Here is a 21,385-nt window from a genome sequence, read left to right on the forward strand (position 1 = left end):
GAGGGAAATAGGTATTGAAGCAAACAGTAATAAAATAGATCTATCGCTGGGACTCTGAACCAGGCAGCGAAGTAATTTAAGATGTATTGTACTGTTGTTGTTTTTTAAGAAAAAATGTAAGGTGGAAAAATGGAATGGTTTATTGTCCTGTAGGCGGTAGTTTTTATTTAAATATAGTGTCTTTGATATTGCAGTATTCTTTTTAAATAATTACTTTTATTTATTATTGAGGATATGCGTCAGTTTGTGGTGTAGGGTGGGGTTGGCATTTTGAGAGTAAGGAAGGACCAGGAAGATTGCAGTAGGTTATACCCTTGAGGAAGTGATGCTGTAAGCAGGTAATACTTAGAAGCCTTACGAAACGGGAATTTCTTGAAGACAGGCACCAAATTTTATTATTTTTTCTTTAGTTCAAGAAGTGTTTTATCCAAGAGTGCCTGCTGTTGTTAGGTACCTGATTAGATATTGGAGATTTATTTTTTAAAAGGTTTAATAATATAATGCCACATTAAACTTTAATAATTTTAAGAGACTTTAATTTAAAACAGAGAACATAAAACACTATATAACCACCATAAATTATAAGATATTTCAGTTATCTATTATAGCTATAAACAAAATGTTTATAAGAAAGTAGAAATGTGTTTTTAAACTGATAAAGTTTTGACTTTTTCCCACCTAGTCACCCTTTTAGTATGTTGGGTATTGCTAAGCCTTTCCCAAATTTGCCCGTCATTTCCTGTTACAATGGTTTATTAAATTCTACAAATTAAAAAACAAATGGCCCACATTGTCATTAATTAATTAATGTGAAGTACTCATTCAGTGGGTTTATTTGTTCTCATGGTGTCACTTTTGAAAAGGAAGAAAGATAACCTAATAAATCTTGAACAAAGCTGCATTTTCTTAAGCTCCAAAAAAAGTTAACTGCCTTTAGTGAATTCATTGTTTTAGTCTGTTCATTTAAGTAAATTAATATTTTAGGGTATCTCTACATTAATTTATTTTATTTTATTTTATTTTTTATTTTTGATTATGAACAGGCCATAGCACTAGTTATCAGTGCCACTTTGTGATCTGGCCAGAGCATTTTGGGAACACTAAACTGGAAAACTGTGCCCATAAGCAGTAAGTCCTAGATGAATTTAAAGTTTCCTTTTTACTGATGTTGAGTAGACTACTAAATTAAGCATCAGGATGGTGTTATTAGCAAACAGATTTAGTTGTACGTGAATAGAATTTAACCTTGGGTTTTCTTTCAGATCTGCTTATAGCATTGTGGTCTTGGTTACAGTAGTTTAATTTGGCACAGGGACTTTTGACAATATGGTAAGTGAAATTTATAAAGGTTACTTTACATCTGTGCTTCATTACAAAACCTACAGAGTAAAGTTGCTAAGTGACATTTAAATATTTTATCTCAATCTCAATTTGAGTAAATTTTTCCTCAATTTTGGGTAAATATTTAAAGGAATAAAATACGTAATTCAGGGGAAATAATAAACTGAGAATGCAAGCAATTATAGCAGACTACTCTGTTTGCCATACTGTTCTGTGCTTTCAGGTCTTTGGATGTAAAAGAGAAATATTTGTGTGTTTGTGTGTGCATGTAATATACATATAATATATATTACATGTTTATATATATAACATATATATATATAACCTGCTTATATATAAGCATATATGATACATGCAATATATTTAAATATACATATACAGATAGATACATAGATGGATGTAGGTATGAAACTTGGATTTTTATAACTTAAAAGATCCTGCCAATATGTTGGGAGTCACTATGAAAACTTGTTGACCTTTTGGTTTCATAGCTGACAAAATTTTGAAACCTTTGCCTCCCTCAGTAAAGACAAAGAACTGTCATAGCTATTTAGTCCAAAACATGTGGATTTTTTGTTGGATATATATATATATATATATATATATATATATTTCCTTGTGTTCTTTGATATATATTAGTATAGTGAGTCTTATGCCATTGTCAAAGTGAAAATTGATTCATTTATAGTTTCTAATATAAAAACATCCACAAGGATAAAATGTTTGGCTATCTGGTTATATTTAATAAATTCAAAAAGTCTGACTGGGTTTGTTGATTTGGCAAGTGCCAGTATATAAGCTTTCTGATCTGAGGTGAATTTTTTTTTTTAGGTGAAAAAAAATAGTGTCATTAGTTTTAATCTTACAATTGATATAATAAGCATCCAGCTAAAACTATATATTGGGGATAGAAATAGTATTTGTTTGCATATTTTTCTTCCTCAGTTAATCCAGGGTCATTGTGACAGGTACACTCACTTTCCAAATACAGTTTTCTGGGCAGCCCTGGCTGGGTGGCTCAGTTGCTTGGAGTGTCATCCCATACACCAAAAGGTTGTGGGTTCAATTCCCAATCAGGGCACATACCTAGGTTGTGGGTTTGATCCAGGGTCGGGGTGTGTGCAGGAGGCCACAGATTGATGTTTCTCTCTCCCTTCCTCTTTCTCTAAAAAATCAATGAAAAACATATCCTTGGGTGAGGATTTAAAAAAAAATTCTCTGGGCAATTAGAATCAATGCAGATGTGATTTCTGCCTCTTGTCTTTAAAAAATAAAATAGAAAAAAAAATGGTTTGTGGATGTGTTTAGCTAGTGTAAATATGACGTTTTAATTTTTTTCAAGGGCGTCTTCTGGTGATTTTATTTTTCACTATTTGTATCACTTATATATAGCAAAAGATTTTTTTCTTCAAAATATTAGCTCACTAAAATTTAACAAATACTAAGTAACAATTTAAATTTAGTATAGAAGTCTATCTAGATCAAGTGGAAAACTATAAACTACAAAATGTTTTGGGTGGTATTATACGTAATGGTTAAGGCCAATACTCTGGAAGCAAAGTCTTGGATGTACATTATAGCTTCACTCACATAATAGCGGCGATTTGGGGCAAAATTGCTTAACCTCTGGTTTCTTCACCTATGCCGTGAGAATGATAACAGTACCCTCCACACTGGGTTATTGTGAGGGCTTAAATGATATTTAACAGGCCTGAAACCCAGTAAGCACTCCAGGTGGTGGTAGTCATTATTTACGATTTGCTTTATTTACCATTTATAATAATTTGTTCTGGTGAGGGACTATTTTTCTTATATTATTTGCTATGAATTTAATATTTCATAGGTGGCTTATATGCTACAGTTTATTTTAAGAAAAAAGATATATTTAAAATTATGTTACTTGTGCCTGGTAAAATATACACTCTTTGGTGCATGTGAGAGATGACCAAAATAACATTTATATTGGGGTACATTTTTTTCCTTTCTTGGTTTGAACAATCAGGACCCATCTTTGAATCCCAGAAGATTAGAGTATGGATAATAGGTTCTTAGATCTGGAGGGGACTTTTCAACTCACCGTCTCCATTTTACTGAAGAGGAAGCTAAGCCTTTGGGTGGTTGTCTTCCTCAAGTTAGCATGACTGGTACCTTAGGGTCAGTCTAGACCTTTTATCTTTTGATTTTTTAACCTCTCTCTCTCTATTTTGGTGAGTATAGAATTTTTGGCAGTGTTTGAGTAACAGTGACATTCATTCACATTAAAAAAAGAAATGACATAACTGTGGTAGCTTTTAATCTGTTTATTGATAAGTGAGTCACATTAAGAACAAGATTCTGGTGTTGGTTTAAAAGATTGGCTTACTGCTCAGCAGGCTAGTTGACCATACATTCAGGGGCAGAGCTATTGTGCAGACTGTGGTCTACATGAAGGTAGACCCAAAGCCCCCCTCTCTCTAGCCCAAACCTCTGGTCTTTGCCATGTAATTTTTCCAAAAAGAGAAACATGACCACAGAACAGAGTGTTATTTGAGCCAAGAGCTGTTGAAACATTAAGTTAGATTTCTTCCTGGAAATCAGTAGACTAAGACTGTGTTAGCTCATGTTTCATATTACACAAGAGAAAATAAACTGAAAGGTCAGTTGAACAGTTACAGCATTGCCCTTTTCCAGGGTAATCAGCAGAGCATGTAGCAGAGATGAGAACAGGAGCGTGACTGAAAAGAGAGTGGCTGATAAAGAGGCCGGCTGCTTAAAGTGCTTGGGACAATCCTTGACACTTGCAGGCCTAACCAGATGGGCCATCTCACAGGACTTACCTTCAGTAATTCTGATTTATTACTTTCAGATGATTTTTTTTTCTAGTTAGGCAGTCAGGTTTTCACATTGCCAGAAGACCCCAGAAATTTTAATATTGACCATTAATCATACCTTGGTAAATTGCAAGGGCAATATATTATTAATTTGTTTGCAACCAAGAGACAAGACAGAGTGATTAAAATTAATTTCTAGCCACATTTTGTTAACATATTCTAATTAATTAATCTGTTAAGAAATAAAAATATGTTTATATTAATGACTATATAGTAGGTTCCTTAAATTGTGTCATTAAATGTCATTTTCATTATCCTAAATGTAGAATTCTAGAAACAAACATTTTATTATTAAAATTAAGTAGGGAGTTGAATAAGTCTTTCTAAGTAACACCACTAAGTGGAATATTTCTGGTTTTTTATTTTTATTAATTGAATAAAAACTTCATGCTTTTGGTTTTATAGGATTTAGACCTGGAAGGATCTCAGCAATAATCTCCTGCAACCTTCTTACCTCTATGGCCCAGTACCAGAATTAGGAAAGAACATTTAATAAGTAACAGCTATTATTTACTTTCAGGACAGTTACTCTAACTTTTGAAAGTTAACTTTTAATATTTTTGAATTGACATCATTTTTCCCCTCCCCAGAAAGAAAGATTTGATGATTTCTACATAATTATAATTTCTACATATATCTTATTAATTTGAAACTCAGAGTAGCCAAATTGCATTTAACTTCAGTCCAAGTAAGATAAAAACTATTATTTAAATAGCTTTTATTCTATAACATCAGAAAATAGGAGGTCAGCTATTTATTCTTAGGTATGATATGATGATATATTTATCAGATTGGCTGTATTTGATTGTGTTTTAGAGATGGTACAAAATGACCAAGAGTTTTTAGAAAGGTTAACATTAGTAACACACTTAATGTTTGCTTGTAATTGAATTAATATTTTGATTTTATTGTACTATAATTAGCATGATAGAATTATTTCAGCTTTTTTCAAAGTTTTGTTTTCTCTTTCGACTTTGAAATCTGTTAATTTCTTGTTTAAAAAAAAAAAGGAAAGATGAGACATCCCTCAAAAATAATTTCCTTTTGATGGGTTAGTTGTTTATATAAGCACAGTAGCCACATCAATGGTCTTATCTTTTTGTTTTATAAATGCGGAAGCTGAAACTCTGAGAGCATTTAGTGAAAAATCTAAGGTCAGTTTGCTGATGGTCCTAGCAGTACAACCCAACCTTTACTTCTAAAATCTGTCCTTTCTAATGTTATCATGCTTGGCACATAGTAGGTGGTTTATACCAATTAGTCTTAGACTAAGTCCACACATGAAACAACTCATTTAATTAACATCTAGTCCCAAATCTCATGTGAACCCATAGGCATTGGTCAGGGTTATAAATAGTGAGAAAAACTGCTTGATTAAAAACCACAGACTTGCATTGCTGTCGGTTTGAGTAGAAATGAGATGTTGGGAATTGTCTTTCACTTACTTTTTATCAGTTCTCTGGAGTGGAGCTAAACTACAGAATCGTTTGCATTCATCTTAAATAGCACTGACTGCTGAGACATATTTTTTTGGCTCCTGGCAACAGCTGGTGTCTTGAGTGGGTTATCACATCATACCCCCTGGCTTGCTATTCACTTTTGTGGTCCCTTATGTTTGGTGTTGATATAGCACCCAAGTCGATGAATCAGTTTCTTATGAATAGTTTCTTGCAAAGCTGGTTGGTTGGTCACACTGGGCCTGCAAAGAGGAAGGGTGAGGAATTGACCTGAGGACTCCTGGTTTTCTATCTCCTATTGGTCAGAGTTTGTCCAATGGGGCTTTTATTCCTCCACGCATCCATATTGCAGGATCTGGCCTTGTCCTGCACCTGCTTGCAAGCCGCAACCTCCGTAGGTTTAGTCAGATGAGTGCATAAAGCCTGGAGGGTCAGTGGGACTAAGTGAATCGGAGTCCAGTATAGAGTGGATTGTAACTTTCTTACATTTTAAGAAGTTAATGATTTTTCTGTTCTCAAATCCAGCAATCATATTGAAGACATTTAGTTTCCTCAAAGTGTGTTTATTCATCATTTCATGTGAAAGGTTTGTGCTATGCATTTTAGGTATATTATTTTATTATTAAAACAACTTTATGCACTAAGTTCCGTGGTTATTGTCATTTCAAATTAGAAAATTTAGTCTTAGTTACAGCTGGTAAGAAGTAGGATTGGGATTCAAATTGAGGCATAATAATGCTAATCTTAAACCTAAATCTTACCATTGTATCACCATTACTTAGCCACAATCTGGCAAGTAATAGGTGCTCACTAAATATCTATCTGCCAGTATTTTAGGTGCTTGGGCACATCAGTATGGCAGAACAGATATTTTTTCTTGTCTTTGTGTAATTTACCTTCTAGCCACTCTGGTTTCTGATTATGAGCCTTATCAATGTCTTATATAATGCTTTCCCCTCTCTGCTTTTGGCTCTGCTATCTCCCACACATAACAAAGAATGTTTTGAAGGCATGGACTCATAATGTCTATGTTCACAGTGACTAGTATACCACTGGATGTATGGTAGATGCTCAGTAATACTTATGGAACAAATGGATGGAATTCATCACTGCTTGTTCATTGCCTTCACTTAAATTGTCCCATTTATTGTTTCCTAATAGATGAAGTCAAGAGTGTATGCTAAATTGGATAGAGATGGGAAATGGCACTGAGATTTTAAATGGAATTTTCAAAATTTATACATTTATTTGTTCACTAATGACATTTAAACATTTAAAAATAAACATTCAAAATAAACATTTTGAACAGCATTCAAAAATAAGAAACCACATTTACTATGATCTCAACTTTTAAATTACTGTCATTGATTATCTGTTTAACAAAGAAGCCCACCAATCTTTGCGCATTTAATATTCGGTCTTTTTAATAAAGACTTCATTAATGTATAGACTGTGCCTACTAAAATTCACGCCTTAATCTGCTCCCTTTAAAAGCTGTCTCTGATCACGTCGGTTGTCTCCTCTGTCTTTATTTTTTATTTAATTTATTATCTAGCTGAAAATCATCCTTTCTTTCCTGATCGGCCACTGGCTTCCCACCCACCCTCCTGCTCTGGATAAACATAGCTAGTTGTCGTGTCAACAAGAACCACCTAACTTTTGCACGTGCCTTGCCTTTCTCTGTTTTTTCAGCTGTCAGAATACACTAGTCATCCTTCAAGATACAGTGCAGTGCCAGCTACCCGAAAGGCTTCTCATCCCCTCTCCCGCGCTCCTGCTCCTGCCTGGCTCAGTCTCCAGCACTCGCCTATCCCAGCCCTGTCCTCTCATGAGTTGAACAGTCTTTCTTTGGACTGATGAACTTCTTAAGGAAAGGATCTTGTTTTATGTAAATGAATTATTAACACAATCATATTTTTATCCTGTATTAACTATGTTGTGTTTTGTTGTTGTTGTATACTTATCCCTGATTGAAGGACATAGACTACTCACTTAAAGGCTCAAGTGCCTAATCTTCAGGTGACAGCCTTAATATATAGATAACTTTGTATATTCTGGATGATTTTTGCTTAAAGAAGAAAGCTTCTGCCAGTCACCTTCAAGTCTTTTTAAAGGCCTATTTACAAAGCTATTTTTTCTCCCCCCAGTTTTTTATTTATTTATTTCCCCTCTACTTTAATCTTAGACCCCTTCTTTTAACTATTAAAAATTCCCATAGAGCTTTTACTTCTGAGCTTTTTCTTGCCTCCATCCCAAGTCCCCCCTAGGAAGCAGATGCCAACATTAAATCTCGAAAATTAAGCCCACAAGGAAAAAATTTCCCCCATGGGTTCCTTGGGTTTCAGGCCCACTCAGAAGCGCTTGAGGAAGAATTCTGCACCCTGGGCGTTTCCAGATAAGGTCCGATCCGCCTCCCCAGACATACCCCTGTGCTCACAGCCCTGCCTGACATTAGAGCTTCAGGAGGGGGGCAGTGTGAACCGCCTTCCAGGAGGGCGGAGATTTTTGCCGGTTTCATTTTATTCCACACTTTTCTCTTGCTACTTCCCGAAAGTAGTTTTTTTGTTTTGTTACGGCCAATCCAATCGATTTAATTTTGTTCCACACTTTCCATAATCCATCGATCTAAGTCAATATGGAGCACCTAGTGTTGTTATGTATTAGAATGCCTATATTTGTAGGTTTTCATAACAGGAAAACAATGATAAGGATTCTCAAACACTTTTGCAATTTGAGGGGAAAAAACCCTCATTGTTTGCTAATCATTAACCTGTCTTTAATATCTAAGTAAGTATTATAAACAAAAAAATGGATAAATTGAAAACGATACTGCAGCATTAAGAGCTGAGCCCCTGCTGGCTACCGTGGGAATGGCTCCCCGTGTGATTTCACGGATTCCTCAGAACCTGAGGGTTTCCCCACTTCACAGGGGAAGAAATTAAGGAACACGGATCAACGACTTGTTCAAGGTCACACACATTATGTTACAGAGTTAGGATGTGAACCTCCGCTGTTTATTTCTAGAGACGAAGCTGATTCTCTTAAATTATAAGATGAATAGCCTTGTGAGGAAACTTAAAGGTCTTTCTTTAAAAGGAAAATGTGACTTTTCATTTGAGATTTTGTCTTTTGAGTTTCTGAAAGTATGCGTTTTGTGATGAGTGATGCTAAATCTTTATTGCTCGTCACATTCTTGACCTTGGACGACTTACATATTTATCTGTCCCTCTGTTCCTTTCTTTATAAAAAGAGGATTAAAAGCATCAATGTAGAGATAAAATCCAGTAATATTTATAACATTTTATATCTGTACAAAATGCTAGTTGTTATACTAACTTCATTTTATGTTCTTAGTTACCAAGAATTTGACCTAGTTTTAAAATATCCTATAAATTCATAGCAAAATATTAAAAGAGACGACTGTAGTAGCAGAGGGCACAGGCATGATGAGCTTGCTGTATCCTCAGGCACTTTCTTTTTCGAGCCACAGTGATTTCAAAGTGGAATGTGTATTTCTGTATCAGAAGCTACAGGGCTGACCTTGAGGGAAGTCAAGATATTTAGTTAAAGTAATATAATGCTATAATCCTGTTTGTGTTGGATCGTAAATGGGACATTTGTACATATCTTTAGAAACTTATTTAAAATGAGTATTTTAAAAATTTAAACCTTAAACCTAAAAAAAAAGGTGTTAAGCTATTAAACCCACATTGACAGTACAATTATTACCACATTTAGTTAACTTCCCAAAGTTTATATCTTTCTTTAATCAGTAATTTTCTTTGTATTATGGTGATATATATGTATATATGTGTGTTTTTTTACCCTAAGCCCAAATTAATTTTCTTGATTGTTTCTTACTGTTCTATTATTTTTGAATATTATTACTTGTGTATTCAACACAGATTAGAGTTTCCATGCACCAAGAGTTACAGCTGATATCTGTAGGAGGTAAAAAAAACAAACAGTAACCATTTCCTTATAGGACTTAAGAGAGTATGGGAGAGTTTGCCGACTAAGTATTTCATTAGATTGGTGGATCAAGTTTTTTGGTCCAATTCAGTAAGTCCTTTGAAAGAGTTGCCAATGTTTAAATTAGGGAGAGTTCATAGAAAAGCCTGAAATATTTTTGGTTCTTGAATAATTATGAGATCTAGCACTGCATGCTTGGTAGTACATAGCTTGGGTCTTCTCTGAAAGCCATGAAGGCTTGGATATATGGAGCCTCTGTCCATTTCCCTTAGGAGCAGCAGAATAGGTCTAACTGTAAGAGAGTGTTAAAATTAATGGTGCCATTAACTGGCCATGCCCGCCTCTCCATTGCCCACTTTATATTGGGACCAGGCCATGCTGCAAAAGCTTGAGGGACTCAAGGTCAAATTTTTCCCAGTTGGTATGTACCCCCAAAAGGGGTCTCTCTAAACAGTGTGGATTGGTTCCCAATCTACGGAGAGACAGATATGTAACAAGCTGAGAGTTAGAGGCTCCCTGCAAATCTCTGCGCTGTCTTGGGCTGTCTTGTGGTATAGTAGGGTGGGTACCCTGTCACCCGGGGACTACCCAGGGTGTGGAGTGCTACCCTGTGCTCTGAGGGCAGGCTTACCAACAGTCACAGAGATGGCTGGGCACTGTGACAATGGACTTACTCCTCTCAGATAGATGGATCCTCAAGGGAAGCATGCCTGCTTGATGGCCTTAGCCCACCTCACTAGACGTCCCCCATCATGTCTGTCCACATGCCACCTCAGTGGACTACTCATCCTATAACTCTGATCTTAGTAGTCAGGCTAATGACCTGTTGCCCTGCCTTTCATGTTCAGTGACTCATAAAATAAGGGTCTGACCACTCTCGTACTTTATCCCATCTTCCTTTCACTCATCTGTTTTTTATTTTTATTTTCTAATAATAAAATTTTTAGTTTGTTAATTGAGTTTCTTTTTTATTCTGTTATTACATTTACACAGTTGTGAATATAGCATGGTTCTATATTTAAAGATTCGGGGATCAGTCACTTTGCTGCAATGACTGTTCATTTCTCTATGTGTGTATTTTTAATCTCTTAATTGCCATAGACTTAAAATTATTTTAAATTTGACAATATTTAAATAATTCCTTTGGTTTGAGTAGGAATTTATCTTTAGATTACTATTAGTATCTTTAGATTACTATTTTTACGTCTCAGAATTGTGTGGGTTTTTGGTATTTAATGTAATGTTCCTTTGCAAACAAACAAACAAACAAACAAACAACAAAAAACCCCCCTCTCCTCACTCTTTTGTACCTGGTTGTCTCTGGAATTATTTTTTTATTCTTTGAATTTCAGTAGCTTAAACTGGGACGTGTTGCACATGCCTGTTTGTGTGTTTGTTTTTTAAATTATTTTGTAACAAGATGCTCTCTTCTTAATAATGCAGATTTAATTCTTAAGCAAACATTTTTTTAGTTTTATATCTTCTATATCCGTTTTATTTAGTTTTGTTCTTAACATTCACCAACTATCCTTAATTTGGATATTTTTTTTGGTCAACTTCCGCATTTCTCTTAGCTTCCCTTTAATATATTCAATTTCTTTGCCTTTTTCTTCTTCATTAAGTTACAGCAATTTTCAATTTTTTCACTTAGTAACTTGATATTTTTGCTATATATGTGTTTTATTCTTTGTCAATTCTAATTCATTTATTTCCCAGTGATAGGTCTTGTTCCTTTTTTTGTTTTCTTAGGTCTGTAGTCCAATTTTACTTCTCATTCTGTTGTTTTGTCATATAATCTCCCATCTTTTTTAGTGAATTCATTTTAAATAAGGTGAAGTAGAATGTGAAAGATTTGTGGAAGTTTCTTTTAGTCAACAGCTCAGTGGAGGTGTTCTTTGTTAGCCTCTCACATTTTATATGTTCCCTATGTGTGCCCTAATGCCAGCTTTCTAGGGCTTTCATTGCTTACCCACCAGGGTGTGGGGAAGTTCGGGGAGAAGCTTACTGGCATTGCTCAACTCATTGGGTAGTTCTGGAGCCTTCGATTCTGACAGGGAGCACCTGCCACATAGTTTTACAAGTTTTGTCTCAGGTTGCTTCTTCCCAGGTTTGGGGGTATTAGTGAAAACAGCAGTAGTTTTATTTGTTTGTTTGTTTGTTTGTTTGTTTGTTTGTTTTTTACCAGTTCTGAATATGGACATGCTTCTAGCCTTCATAGTTTGACATGATCTATGTTCTTTCCATGCTTAGTTGCTAAAGGCAGGGCTAGGCAAACTGCAGCCCACTGGCCAAATTTGGCCCTGCCACCTGGTTTTTTAAATAAAGTGTTATTGGAACACAGCCACACCTATTCATTTACATATTGCCTTTGGCCATGTACAGGCTTCTGAGACACAGCTGGGTCGGGATGGAGACCACCATATGGCTGGGAAAGCCAAGAACATTTACTATCTGCCCCTTAATAGGGAAAGTGTGCCAAAGCCTGCTGTAGGGTAATTTTATCTTCCTGGCTGGGTTTTGACTATTTTTCTTTCATTTTATTAGGGGTTAGAGGAGAAAGATATAGGATGATCCTTCATTATACTATCTTGACATAAAAATTGATATAATGCTGATTTTAAAATTTCATGGAATAAAATAACTATTATATTTCCTCTCTTACACCAAAGTGCTTGAAATTGTAAGAAATGTTAGAGGAATTAGTTAATATTTATTTGAGATAAGAATGATTTTACCTACCAGGTATCCTTTACTAATAAGTGAAATTATTCACATTAGTTCTCTTTAATGATATCTTTTTCCCCCCCTTCTTTTGAATGAGAGTAAAGCAGCTGCTTAATTACAACAGGAAGAGACTTTAATTTTGTAACTTGCTGCTTTTGAACTTTTCAAAGGTATAAGCGGTTTAACCAGACTTTGGACAGCATTGGAGAGAACGAAGGTGGCATCGATAAGTTTTCCAGAGGTTATGAATCGTTCGGGATCCACAGACACGCGGATGGTGGTTTATACTGCAAGGAATGGGCTCCTGGAGCAGAAGGAGTTTTTCTTACTGGAGACTTCAGTAAGTATTGTGAAAGCATTAAAGACAGTGTTCATATTTTATTAACCTATTTGAAACATAGACTTACTATATTTCATGTACTTGATGATATGAACATAAGTGATTACAAAAGTCCCACTTTTCAGATAGAGCGACAGACTTGAAGTCTTTACCTGCGTGTGGGACAGGTGTTTTGCTATCACGTGTTATATGTTCCTGAAAAACTTTATGTTCTGTAAAATCATGTACAAGAAATGAAAGCGTTTATGAGAAGAATAGTGTGAGGCAGACTACGCCAAATTTACTCGACTTTGTTAGCAAGCTCTGAAAAAAACCAGTAACAGTCTGGGTGAAAATATTGGTGTAAGTTAAATCTCAACTGGCATTTGTACCTGGTTAGCTGGCATTGTAGTTCTTGGATCCTGTATAGTCTAATATCTTTTTTAGAAACCTCAATAAAAGTAGATATCTAATCTAGGGGGGAAACTTTTTCATCACTTAATTTATTTTTGCTTCTCCTTTTTTATAATAGTAAATACTTCTCCTTTTTGCTCTCTGCTCTGTTAATTTCACTATAGACAGTTAACCGGTTGGAAAGCATAGTAGTTCTAGAGGTTAGGTTTCTGGCTTACCATCTAGTGGGAGGACTGACCTGTATATAAATAACTATAATACAATCTGCTTAGTTTTATTCTAGAAGTATAAATACGTTATTATAATAGTGACAAGGAAGAAAATTCAGTTTTGAAAGTGGAATAACTGGAAAAATAGGCCTTGTCAAAATGTTTATAATACAAGGAAAGGAAATATCAGTATAGTAAAAATCCTTTAGTACCGTAGAGTGATGTAGTATTTAAAATTTGATTGTACCAGACTCAAATGCCTACATGCTGTTTTATTCCATTTATCTGACATTATGAAAACAGCAAAACCATAGGGACAGAAAGCAGAGTGGTCACGGTTTGCAGGTAGAAGGTATGGATTGATTATAGAGGAGCATAAGGGAATTTTTGGGGTGATGAAAATGTATTATGTCCTGCCCCGGCCAGTATGGCTCAGTTGGCTGAGCATTGTCCCTTGCACCAAAATGTTGCCGGTTCGATTCCCAGTCAGGGCACAGACCCAGGTTTTGGGTTCGATTTCCAGTCAGGGTATGTGCAGGAGGTAACTGATCAGATGTTTCTCTCTCACACTGATGTTTCTCTCTCTCTCCCCCACACTCCCTTTCTCTCTCTCTAAAATCAATAAAAGCATTATTTTAAAAATGTATTATGTCCTGATTGTGGCTTTGGTTACCTGACTGTATACATCTGTCATCATTTATAGAACTGTACATGTAAAAGAGTGAGTTTTACTGCATGTAAATATACCCTAAGGAACCTAACTTTAAAAAGGTTTTGATTTTATAATGTATACATTGTCCAAGGCAGAGCTGCCCAATTAAAATACAATGTAAGCTATTTATATAATTCAAAAATTTTAGTAGCTGTGTTAAAAAAGTAAAAGGATAATTTAATGAATTTTAATAATGATACATTTTATTTGACCCAGTATATCAAAATATTTTAACATGTAATCAATATAAAATTTGCCAGCAATATTTTCACTCTTTTGTAATATATCTTATAAATCTGGTATTTTTTCATTGAAAATTTTTGATCTATATTTAGATGCAATAAGATTTTCAGTTCAAAAGTGCATATCTAAGTTTTTGCAAACGATGAAAACTTTTAGTCACTAATTTGAGACATAGTTTTAAAATTTAAATTTAATAAAATAAATAAAATTAAAAATTTAGTTTCTTAGTTGTACTAACTTCATTTCAAGTGCTCACTTATGGGAAAGCACAGGTCTAAGGACTTAAAATAATTCTCTATGCAGTTCCCCAAATTAGATAATTTCAGCTCCCTGTGTTTCTTGAGAGTTACTGAAAAGTTCGTTGAGAAAGATCATGTGATCTGCTCATTCAGATTAGCTTGGCCTGGTGAAAATTATTAACTACATTTAGAGAATCGGAGACTTCTCTTTTAAATTATTATTAAAATTGATATTAATATTTTTCCTTATATGCAAACATGGTTATTTCTCTGTCTTCTTTATGCAACTGCCTTGATTACTCATTTTTTGTTAATAGACAATTTAGACATCAGCCTATAGTTAAGGCACATTTTGACATTCTATTTAATTATTTTTATGATTATTTATAAGATTGTGAAGTATTGATTGAGAATGTTCAAGTTAAATTTTTACATAAAGATACCAAAACTACTATAAGAGCCTTAGTTATAATTTAGTACTTTACTAGGTACTCCCTCTTTTATATTTATGTTTAAACCCACTAAGTAGGTTTTAGAAATATAAAAATATGAGAAAGGAACTATATGAAAACTAAATTTGTTATCATAATGGTTAATACTCATGTATTAAAAGTTGTGGCTTGTAAATTTAGTTGGGCCATATGTACATTTGGATAATTGCATTTCAAAATTGTATTTAGCCCTGTGTTCATTGCAGCGATATTTATGATAGCCAATGTTTGGAGGCAGCCCAGTGCCCATCAGTAGGTGCATAGATAAAAGAGCTGCCATGCATTTACATAATGGAATACCACTCAGCTGTAAAAAGGAAGGAAATCTTACCTTTTGTGACATCCAGCATGGATCTGGAGAGTATTATGTGAAATAAGCCAGTCAGAGAAAGACAAGTACTATATGATTTCACTTATATGTAGAATCTAATGAAAGATAAACTAATAAACTGGAGACAAACTCATGGAAACAGAGAACAGAATCATAGCTGGGTGAGAAGAGTGAAGGGATTAAGCAAAGAAAAAAATAAAGACTAATTTTTCATGAATCTGGTATGGTGATTTGCCAGAGGGAAGGGGGGGTTCGAGGAGGTAGAAGAAGGTAAAGGGGGGATAAATGGTGATGGAAGAAGACTTGACTTGAGGTGGTAAACACACAGTACAGTATACAGATGATGTGTTGTAGAATTGTATACTGAAATCTGTAAAATTTTATTAATGTCACCCCAATAAATTGAATTAAAAAAATAAAACAGCAGTAATCTGCAACAAAGTTGCATTTATGATTTAATGCTTAAATATTAAAAGAATAATTTAAATGCTCTTTTGTAAAGAGAAAAGTGAAAATTACCTATTTCTTATTTTAATGTAAAAACGTCCTCTTTTAACTTTTTTTGTTTTCAATTTAACTTAATTTTTAAAATCCCTACCCTTTGCGAAGGTGTATCACATAATTTAAAATCTCTCCATATCCTTGAGACAGCATTCAGTCAGTTATTTTCAGTAAACCTTGGTTTAATCAGTGGTCCTTTATTTTTATTGGAGAGATTAGAAAGACTAAGATAAATGAAATTGTGATAGAAAATAGTTAAGAACAAGCAGTATGCTGGGAAATTTTAAATGTTTATTTTCTGTAAAATTTTATTAATGTCACCCCAACGTCTAGGGTGACATTTTATTAATGTCACCCTAGATGAAGGGATAGATCTTTTTCTGCTCAAAATAACAGGGTTTCAGGATCTCTTTATACATGGGATCTCAACTTGATCTCACTAAAAGCATTGATATTATGAAAAAACCTTGAAAATTGAGAGTGGAACCAAAATTTTGGGTTAATAATGCATTTAAATGAATATTTCTTTTGAAAAAAATATATACCTTGGGGATTCCAAGATGGCAGCAGCAATTAAAAAATGGGCAAAGGACCTAAATAGACACTTCTCCAAAGAGGACATACAAATGGCCAAGAGACGTATGAAAAAATGCTCAAAGGCACTAATCATCAGAGAGGTGCAAGTTAAAAGGTATCACCTCAAACCTGCCAGAATGGCTCCATCAGCAAATTAACAAATGACAGGTGCTGGCGAGGGTGTAGAAAAAAGGGCACCCTAGTACACTGCTGGTAGGAGTGCAGATTGGGGCAGCCACTGTGGAAAACAGTATGAAATTTCCTTAAAAAATTAAAAATGGAACTGCCATTTGACCCAGTGATCCCACTTCTAGGAATATATCCTAAGAATCCTGAAACATTCATCAGAAAGAATATATGCACCCCTATGTTCATAGCAGCACAGTTTACAATAGCTAAGACCTGGAAACAGCCCAAGTGCCCATCCGTAAATGAGTGGATAAAGCTGTGGGACAGTTACACCATGGAGTACTATGTGGCTGTAAAGAAGAAGGATCTTGTACCATTTGAGACAGTATGGAAGGACCTGGAGAATATTATGCTGAGTGAAATAAGCCAGGCAGCGAAAGACAAGTATCACATGATCTCACTTATTTGTGGAATCTAATGAACAAAATAGCCTGACGAACAAAATAAATCCAGAGACGTAGAAGCATGCAATAGGCTGACAAATCTCAGAGGGAAGGGGGAGGGCAGGAAGAGATTAACCAAAGAACTTACATGCATATATGCATAACCCCTGGACACAGACACTAGTGTGGGGAAGGCCTGGGGAGGGCGCAGGAGCTGGGTGGAAGGGGTCAGTGGGGGGAAAAAATATGGTTATGGTTACACAACTCTGTAAACATTAAAAACCTTGAATTTATACTTTAAACAGGTAGACTTTATAAATTATATCTCAATAAAACTGTTAAAATAGTAATATACATATATGTATATATATATATACATATATATACACCTGAATAGTAATTTAATGGCCATGTAGAACAGAACTTTGATGATAATGAAAACAGCTAAAAATATACCCTTTTATAAGTGAACTGACCATGCCTTTTATTTTTATCCTCACCTGAGGATATGTTTGTTGTTGTTTTTTTAATTGAATTTTTAGAGAGAGAGGAAAGGAGAGAGAGAGAGAAAAACACTGATATGAGGGGAACATCTATTGGTTGCCTCCTCTATGTGCCCCGACTGGGAATCGAACCTGCAATTTTGGTGCATGGGAAGACGCTCCAACCACCTGAGCCACCTGGCCAGGGCTCCATGCCTTTTGTTTTTACACCACAGTTAAGGGATTCTGTACTTTGTTTATCCTTTATTTATATGAAGTTCTTTTGTTTATCTTCCCTAAGTTGAGAAATAAGAAAATAATTTTTCTTTGCTGAAATTTTTCTCATGATCAAAAATGTGCTAGGTAATTTTATTGTTAAGTCTTATAATGTATAAATTTGTGCTAAGCCAAAGGAAAAGAAAATACATGTTAATTTGCTTATAAATGACATTTTTATTAGAAAATGCAAATGAGGATTAAGATGTTTTTCTTAGTGGTTTTGCTAATGACATAAAATGTTTTAAAAAGTGTTCGGCTATATTCATATGCCCTCCTTTATCAGCTGATAAATTTAACAGCAGTAAACTTAAAAGATTCTGTAGAATCAATCTGTATAACACTGATATTTTTAAGAATTCTGTTTCTTGCTTTGTCATTTAATGTAACAGTAAGCAACATAGGTATATATACTTGAAATATCACCCGAAAACCTATTGCTCCTTTACTTGTTGGTAGAGATTTAAAAAGTAACATAATTTTATTTATATTTTTTATCATGGCAGTGTGTATAGAATTTAAAACATTGCTTTTGTACTTACCTCTTACTCAACCCCCCAAAATAACATAAAACATATCTTCCAGCACCAGCAACAAAAACTTCTCTCTGCCAATAGATAAATTGACTGTTGCTTACATTTAACTGGAAAAGGAAATTTTCTTAATTTAGTTTTTATCTAAATAATTAGCTATTTATTTGTGATAATTTTTTAGAAGAAATTAAAACTAAAGAATGTTTAGACTTTAATTTTGTGTTATGGGAAATTATTCCTGTAATGAAAATACTTTATTATATTGTTGTGATGTCTTTCCCCTCTTCTAGTCATTTTAGAAATTAGCTGCACTTTACTCTTGGGGCTTGCTCAAAATAATATTGCTGGTAGGTAGATATATTTTGTTGTGGTGTATTTTTTTTCCAAACTGGCCTGAAGATATTTTAGGTACAGCTTTTTAGAGCAGCCAAATATGTATGATCTTCGAGAATGAAACTACGTGAACTGATATATAAACAAAAGAAGGGCTTTAGAGTTTGAAACCTTAGTTGAGTTCTTTAAACGTGGTCTTCATCTGGCTCAGTGGGGAAATATGTGACCTTACCTGCGGAACTGGGTTGCTTTAGATACTAAGTAGATTGTGGATGTGACAATTCACTGCTACAGAAATGTTAATTGACAAACTTGGTGGTAGGGGGGAACCACACGCACACTTTATCTTTGCAGAGGTCTTTTTATTTCTTATTTTAAAAATTACTATTAATTTTAAAAGGCAGTTGAGCTTTCAAAGTCAAATGATTTTGTCTCTGAAAAGCCCAAACTGAGGTGGATCTGGCTTTTGCCATACACATTGTTAAAACTTGGAAAGCAACTTTACTTTAAATATTTTAGTCAGATTTTTCTTCAGTTGAGAGAATATGAAACAATCATTTCTTTTCTGTTTAGTCATTTATAAAAAAACAACTAGCTTCTTAAGCAGCTACCTGCTGCAGCAGCAGCTCAGGACAGTGTATATATAGTGACATTCATCAACTTTGGAACCATACCCCCAAAATGTATTTCTGGGCAAGTCAGTAAGTACATTAAATATTCAAGATGAATTTCTAAAACTTCATAGTACAGCAAAGAATCATTCTTTAGAAAATTAAATGCGATTTAAAATATATTTGGAGTTTTAGAACTAAATCATGTTTATTGCAGGTTGCTAAATAATTGCCGAAAACTAGCTGCTTTCCAGTAGCTAGATGAGAATAAGTAGAGAGAAAGGCAGTAAACTACTTATGTCGATGTGAAATAATTGGGTTCCTATTTCACTGTAACTGAAAACATTTCATTTAAAATTACCAAGTCTGGGAGCTAGGCACATTTCAAATAACCTAAATGTCTATTATTGATAGATTTTAAAAAGGGGGGAGGGAAGGAACACCCTGAATTTTAATACCTTATAGAAAGAAGTAACCAGAGATAGTTTTGTAGACTAGATAAGATACCAAGGAGAATTTTATCTTTGTTCTGATGAAATTTGTTCATAATTTAGTTTCCAGTTATACAACTGGAAGAAGTTTACCTCATCACAAAAGCCTTCATTTTTCTTAATCCCACATGCTCTGAGATAGTGCTATCAAGTGTGCTCTGTGGACCAGCATGGTTCTGTGCACTGTAATTGGTTTGCAATGATATCTTGTCTGAAATAAGCATTTAAAAACGTTAATAACAGTTTGACAGAGTCATTTTATTTTTGTTGAATGATAATGTAAAAATTTGGGCTTAAATTTTGAAAGTCTTGTTTTATTTTGATTATTTAAACAACTCATTTTATTATATTTTACATGAGTATTGGTTTATCAGAGACTGGAAAGTTAGTGATTATTATTTATTGGTTTTGAAGTCCTTTGTGGGCTGAAGGGCAACCTCCTTCGTAATCTCTTCCTGCAGCTAAATCTGCGGTGTCTGTTAGTCAGCTTTCACTGTGGTAGGGCACGCTACAGAAGACTCCAGCAGTTCATTGGCTTAAAACAATGAAAGCTCCTTTCATGCTCATGTTGGCTACCTTATCAGCTGTGGCTCTGTCCCCAGTGTCAGGTTCTTTCCAGGCTCAAGGCTGGTGGAGCAGCCCCTGCCTGACAAGCAGATCCCGTGATGGAGAGAAACAGCAATGGCAGGTTTACGTGGCTTTAAGAGCTTCAGCTTAGAAGTGGCAGGTGTGATTTGCACTTTCATTGCATTAACCAGGTGATGTGGCAAAGCCTAATGTCAGTGGGCTATGGAGGCAGAATCCCCCTTTATGGAGGCTCATGAAAACCCGGGAATAATAATATGAAGGACCCTTGTGGCAAATAACACATCTTTATGATCTAATGTGTAAACTTTCCAGATTGTTTGATATTCCAGATATCTTATATAGCCTTTTCTTTGTGGGAGCAGAGGGGAGTAGTTTAGGTCGCGTGGTGCTTCCTAGTTAGACTGTTGAGAAGGATCTCCCCTGACCTCTGGATTTAGGTGGAACTTGGAGTCTTCTGTCAGGTAGATGTTTTCAGCCCCCTGTGGGTCAGCTGAGTGCATTTTTGTTATGTGACTTCCCTTCAGTTTGGCTTATTGGTGATTGTGATGTTTCTAGAAGGCAAATGTCTGGGGTAGTTGGTGATTTTTGATATTGTTTATTTTGGCAAAGGGCTGCCAACTACAAGGTAGATGTAGAAAGCTTTAGGAATGTTACCCAAACCAGCACCCATGCTGACAAATGGACTCTGCTGTATGCCAACTTAAAGTAACTAACCGGCCAGCAGTTGTTTTGTAGAAAGCTGTCAGGACTTTCTCTCGCTTTCCAACCTGATGTTGATCCTCTCACCTCTTTGATCTGTTTCATTGATGGATTTTCCATTTTTCAGTGGCGTGAATGTGTGGAGGAAGTTTACTTAACCAGCTTCTACTTACTAGACTTATAGAATTTACTTCTGCTTTACAGGCTCCCTGTAAAGGATACTGACAGCTTCCCACAGGAGACTGAGCTCGCATGCAATTCTGAGCACACACCCTATACACAGTTTCCTCCCTCCTACCATCCCGTGAATGCCAATTCTCTTTATTGTAGTTTCATAAAACAGTATTATGTAAAGTGATAAACTATGAGTGGGACAGCAAAGAAAATTATTAAGTATTGGG

At 35.0% G+C, this 21,385-nt stretch overlaps 1 protein-coding gene across 1 annotated transcript in view; it reads left to right on the forward strand.

The window, feature by feature from the left end:
- Positions 1-21,385, forward strand: part of GBE1 (1,4-alpha-glucan branching enzyme 1) — a 258,450-nt gene that overhangs the window by 35,861 nt on the left and 201,204 nt on the right. Inside the window, exon 2 of the mRNA XM_081137631.1 lies at positions 12,535-12,704. Within this exon, the coding sequence (XP_080993757.1) occupies positions 12,535-12,704 (170 nt within the window). The remainder of the gene's footprint in view (positions 1-12,534; positions 12,705-21,385) is intronic.

Source organism: Miniopterus schreibersii, assembly GCF_964146895.1.
Source record: "Miniopterus schreibersii genome assembly, chromosome: 5".
NCBI classification, from domain to species: domain Eukaryota; kingdom Metazoa; phylum Chordata; class Mammalia; order Chiroptera; family Miniopteridae; genus Miniopterus; species Miniopterus schreibersii.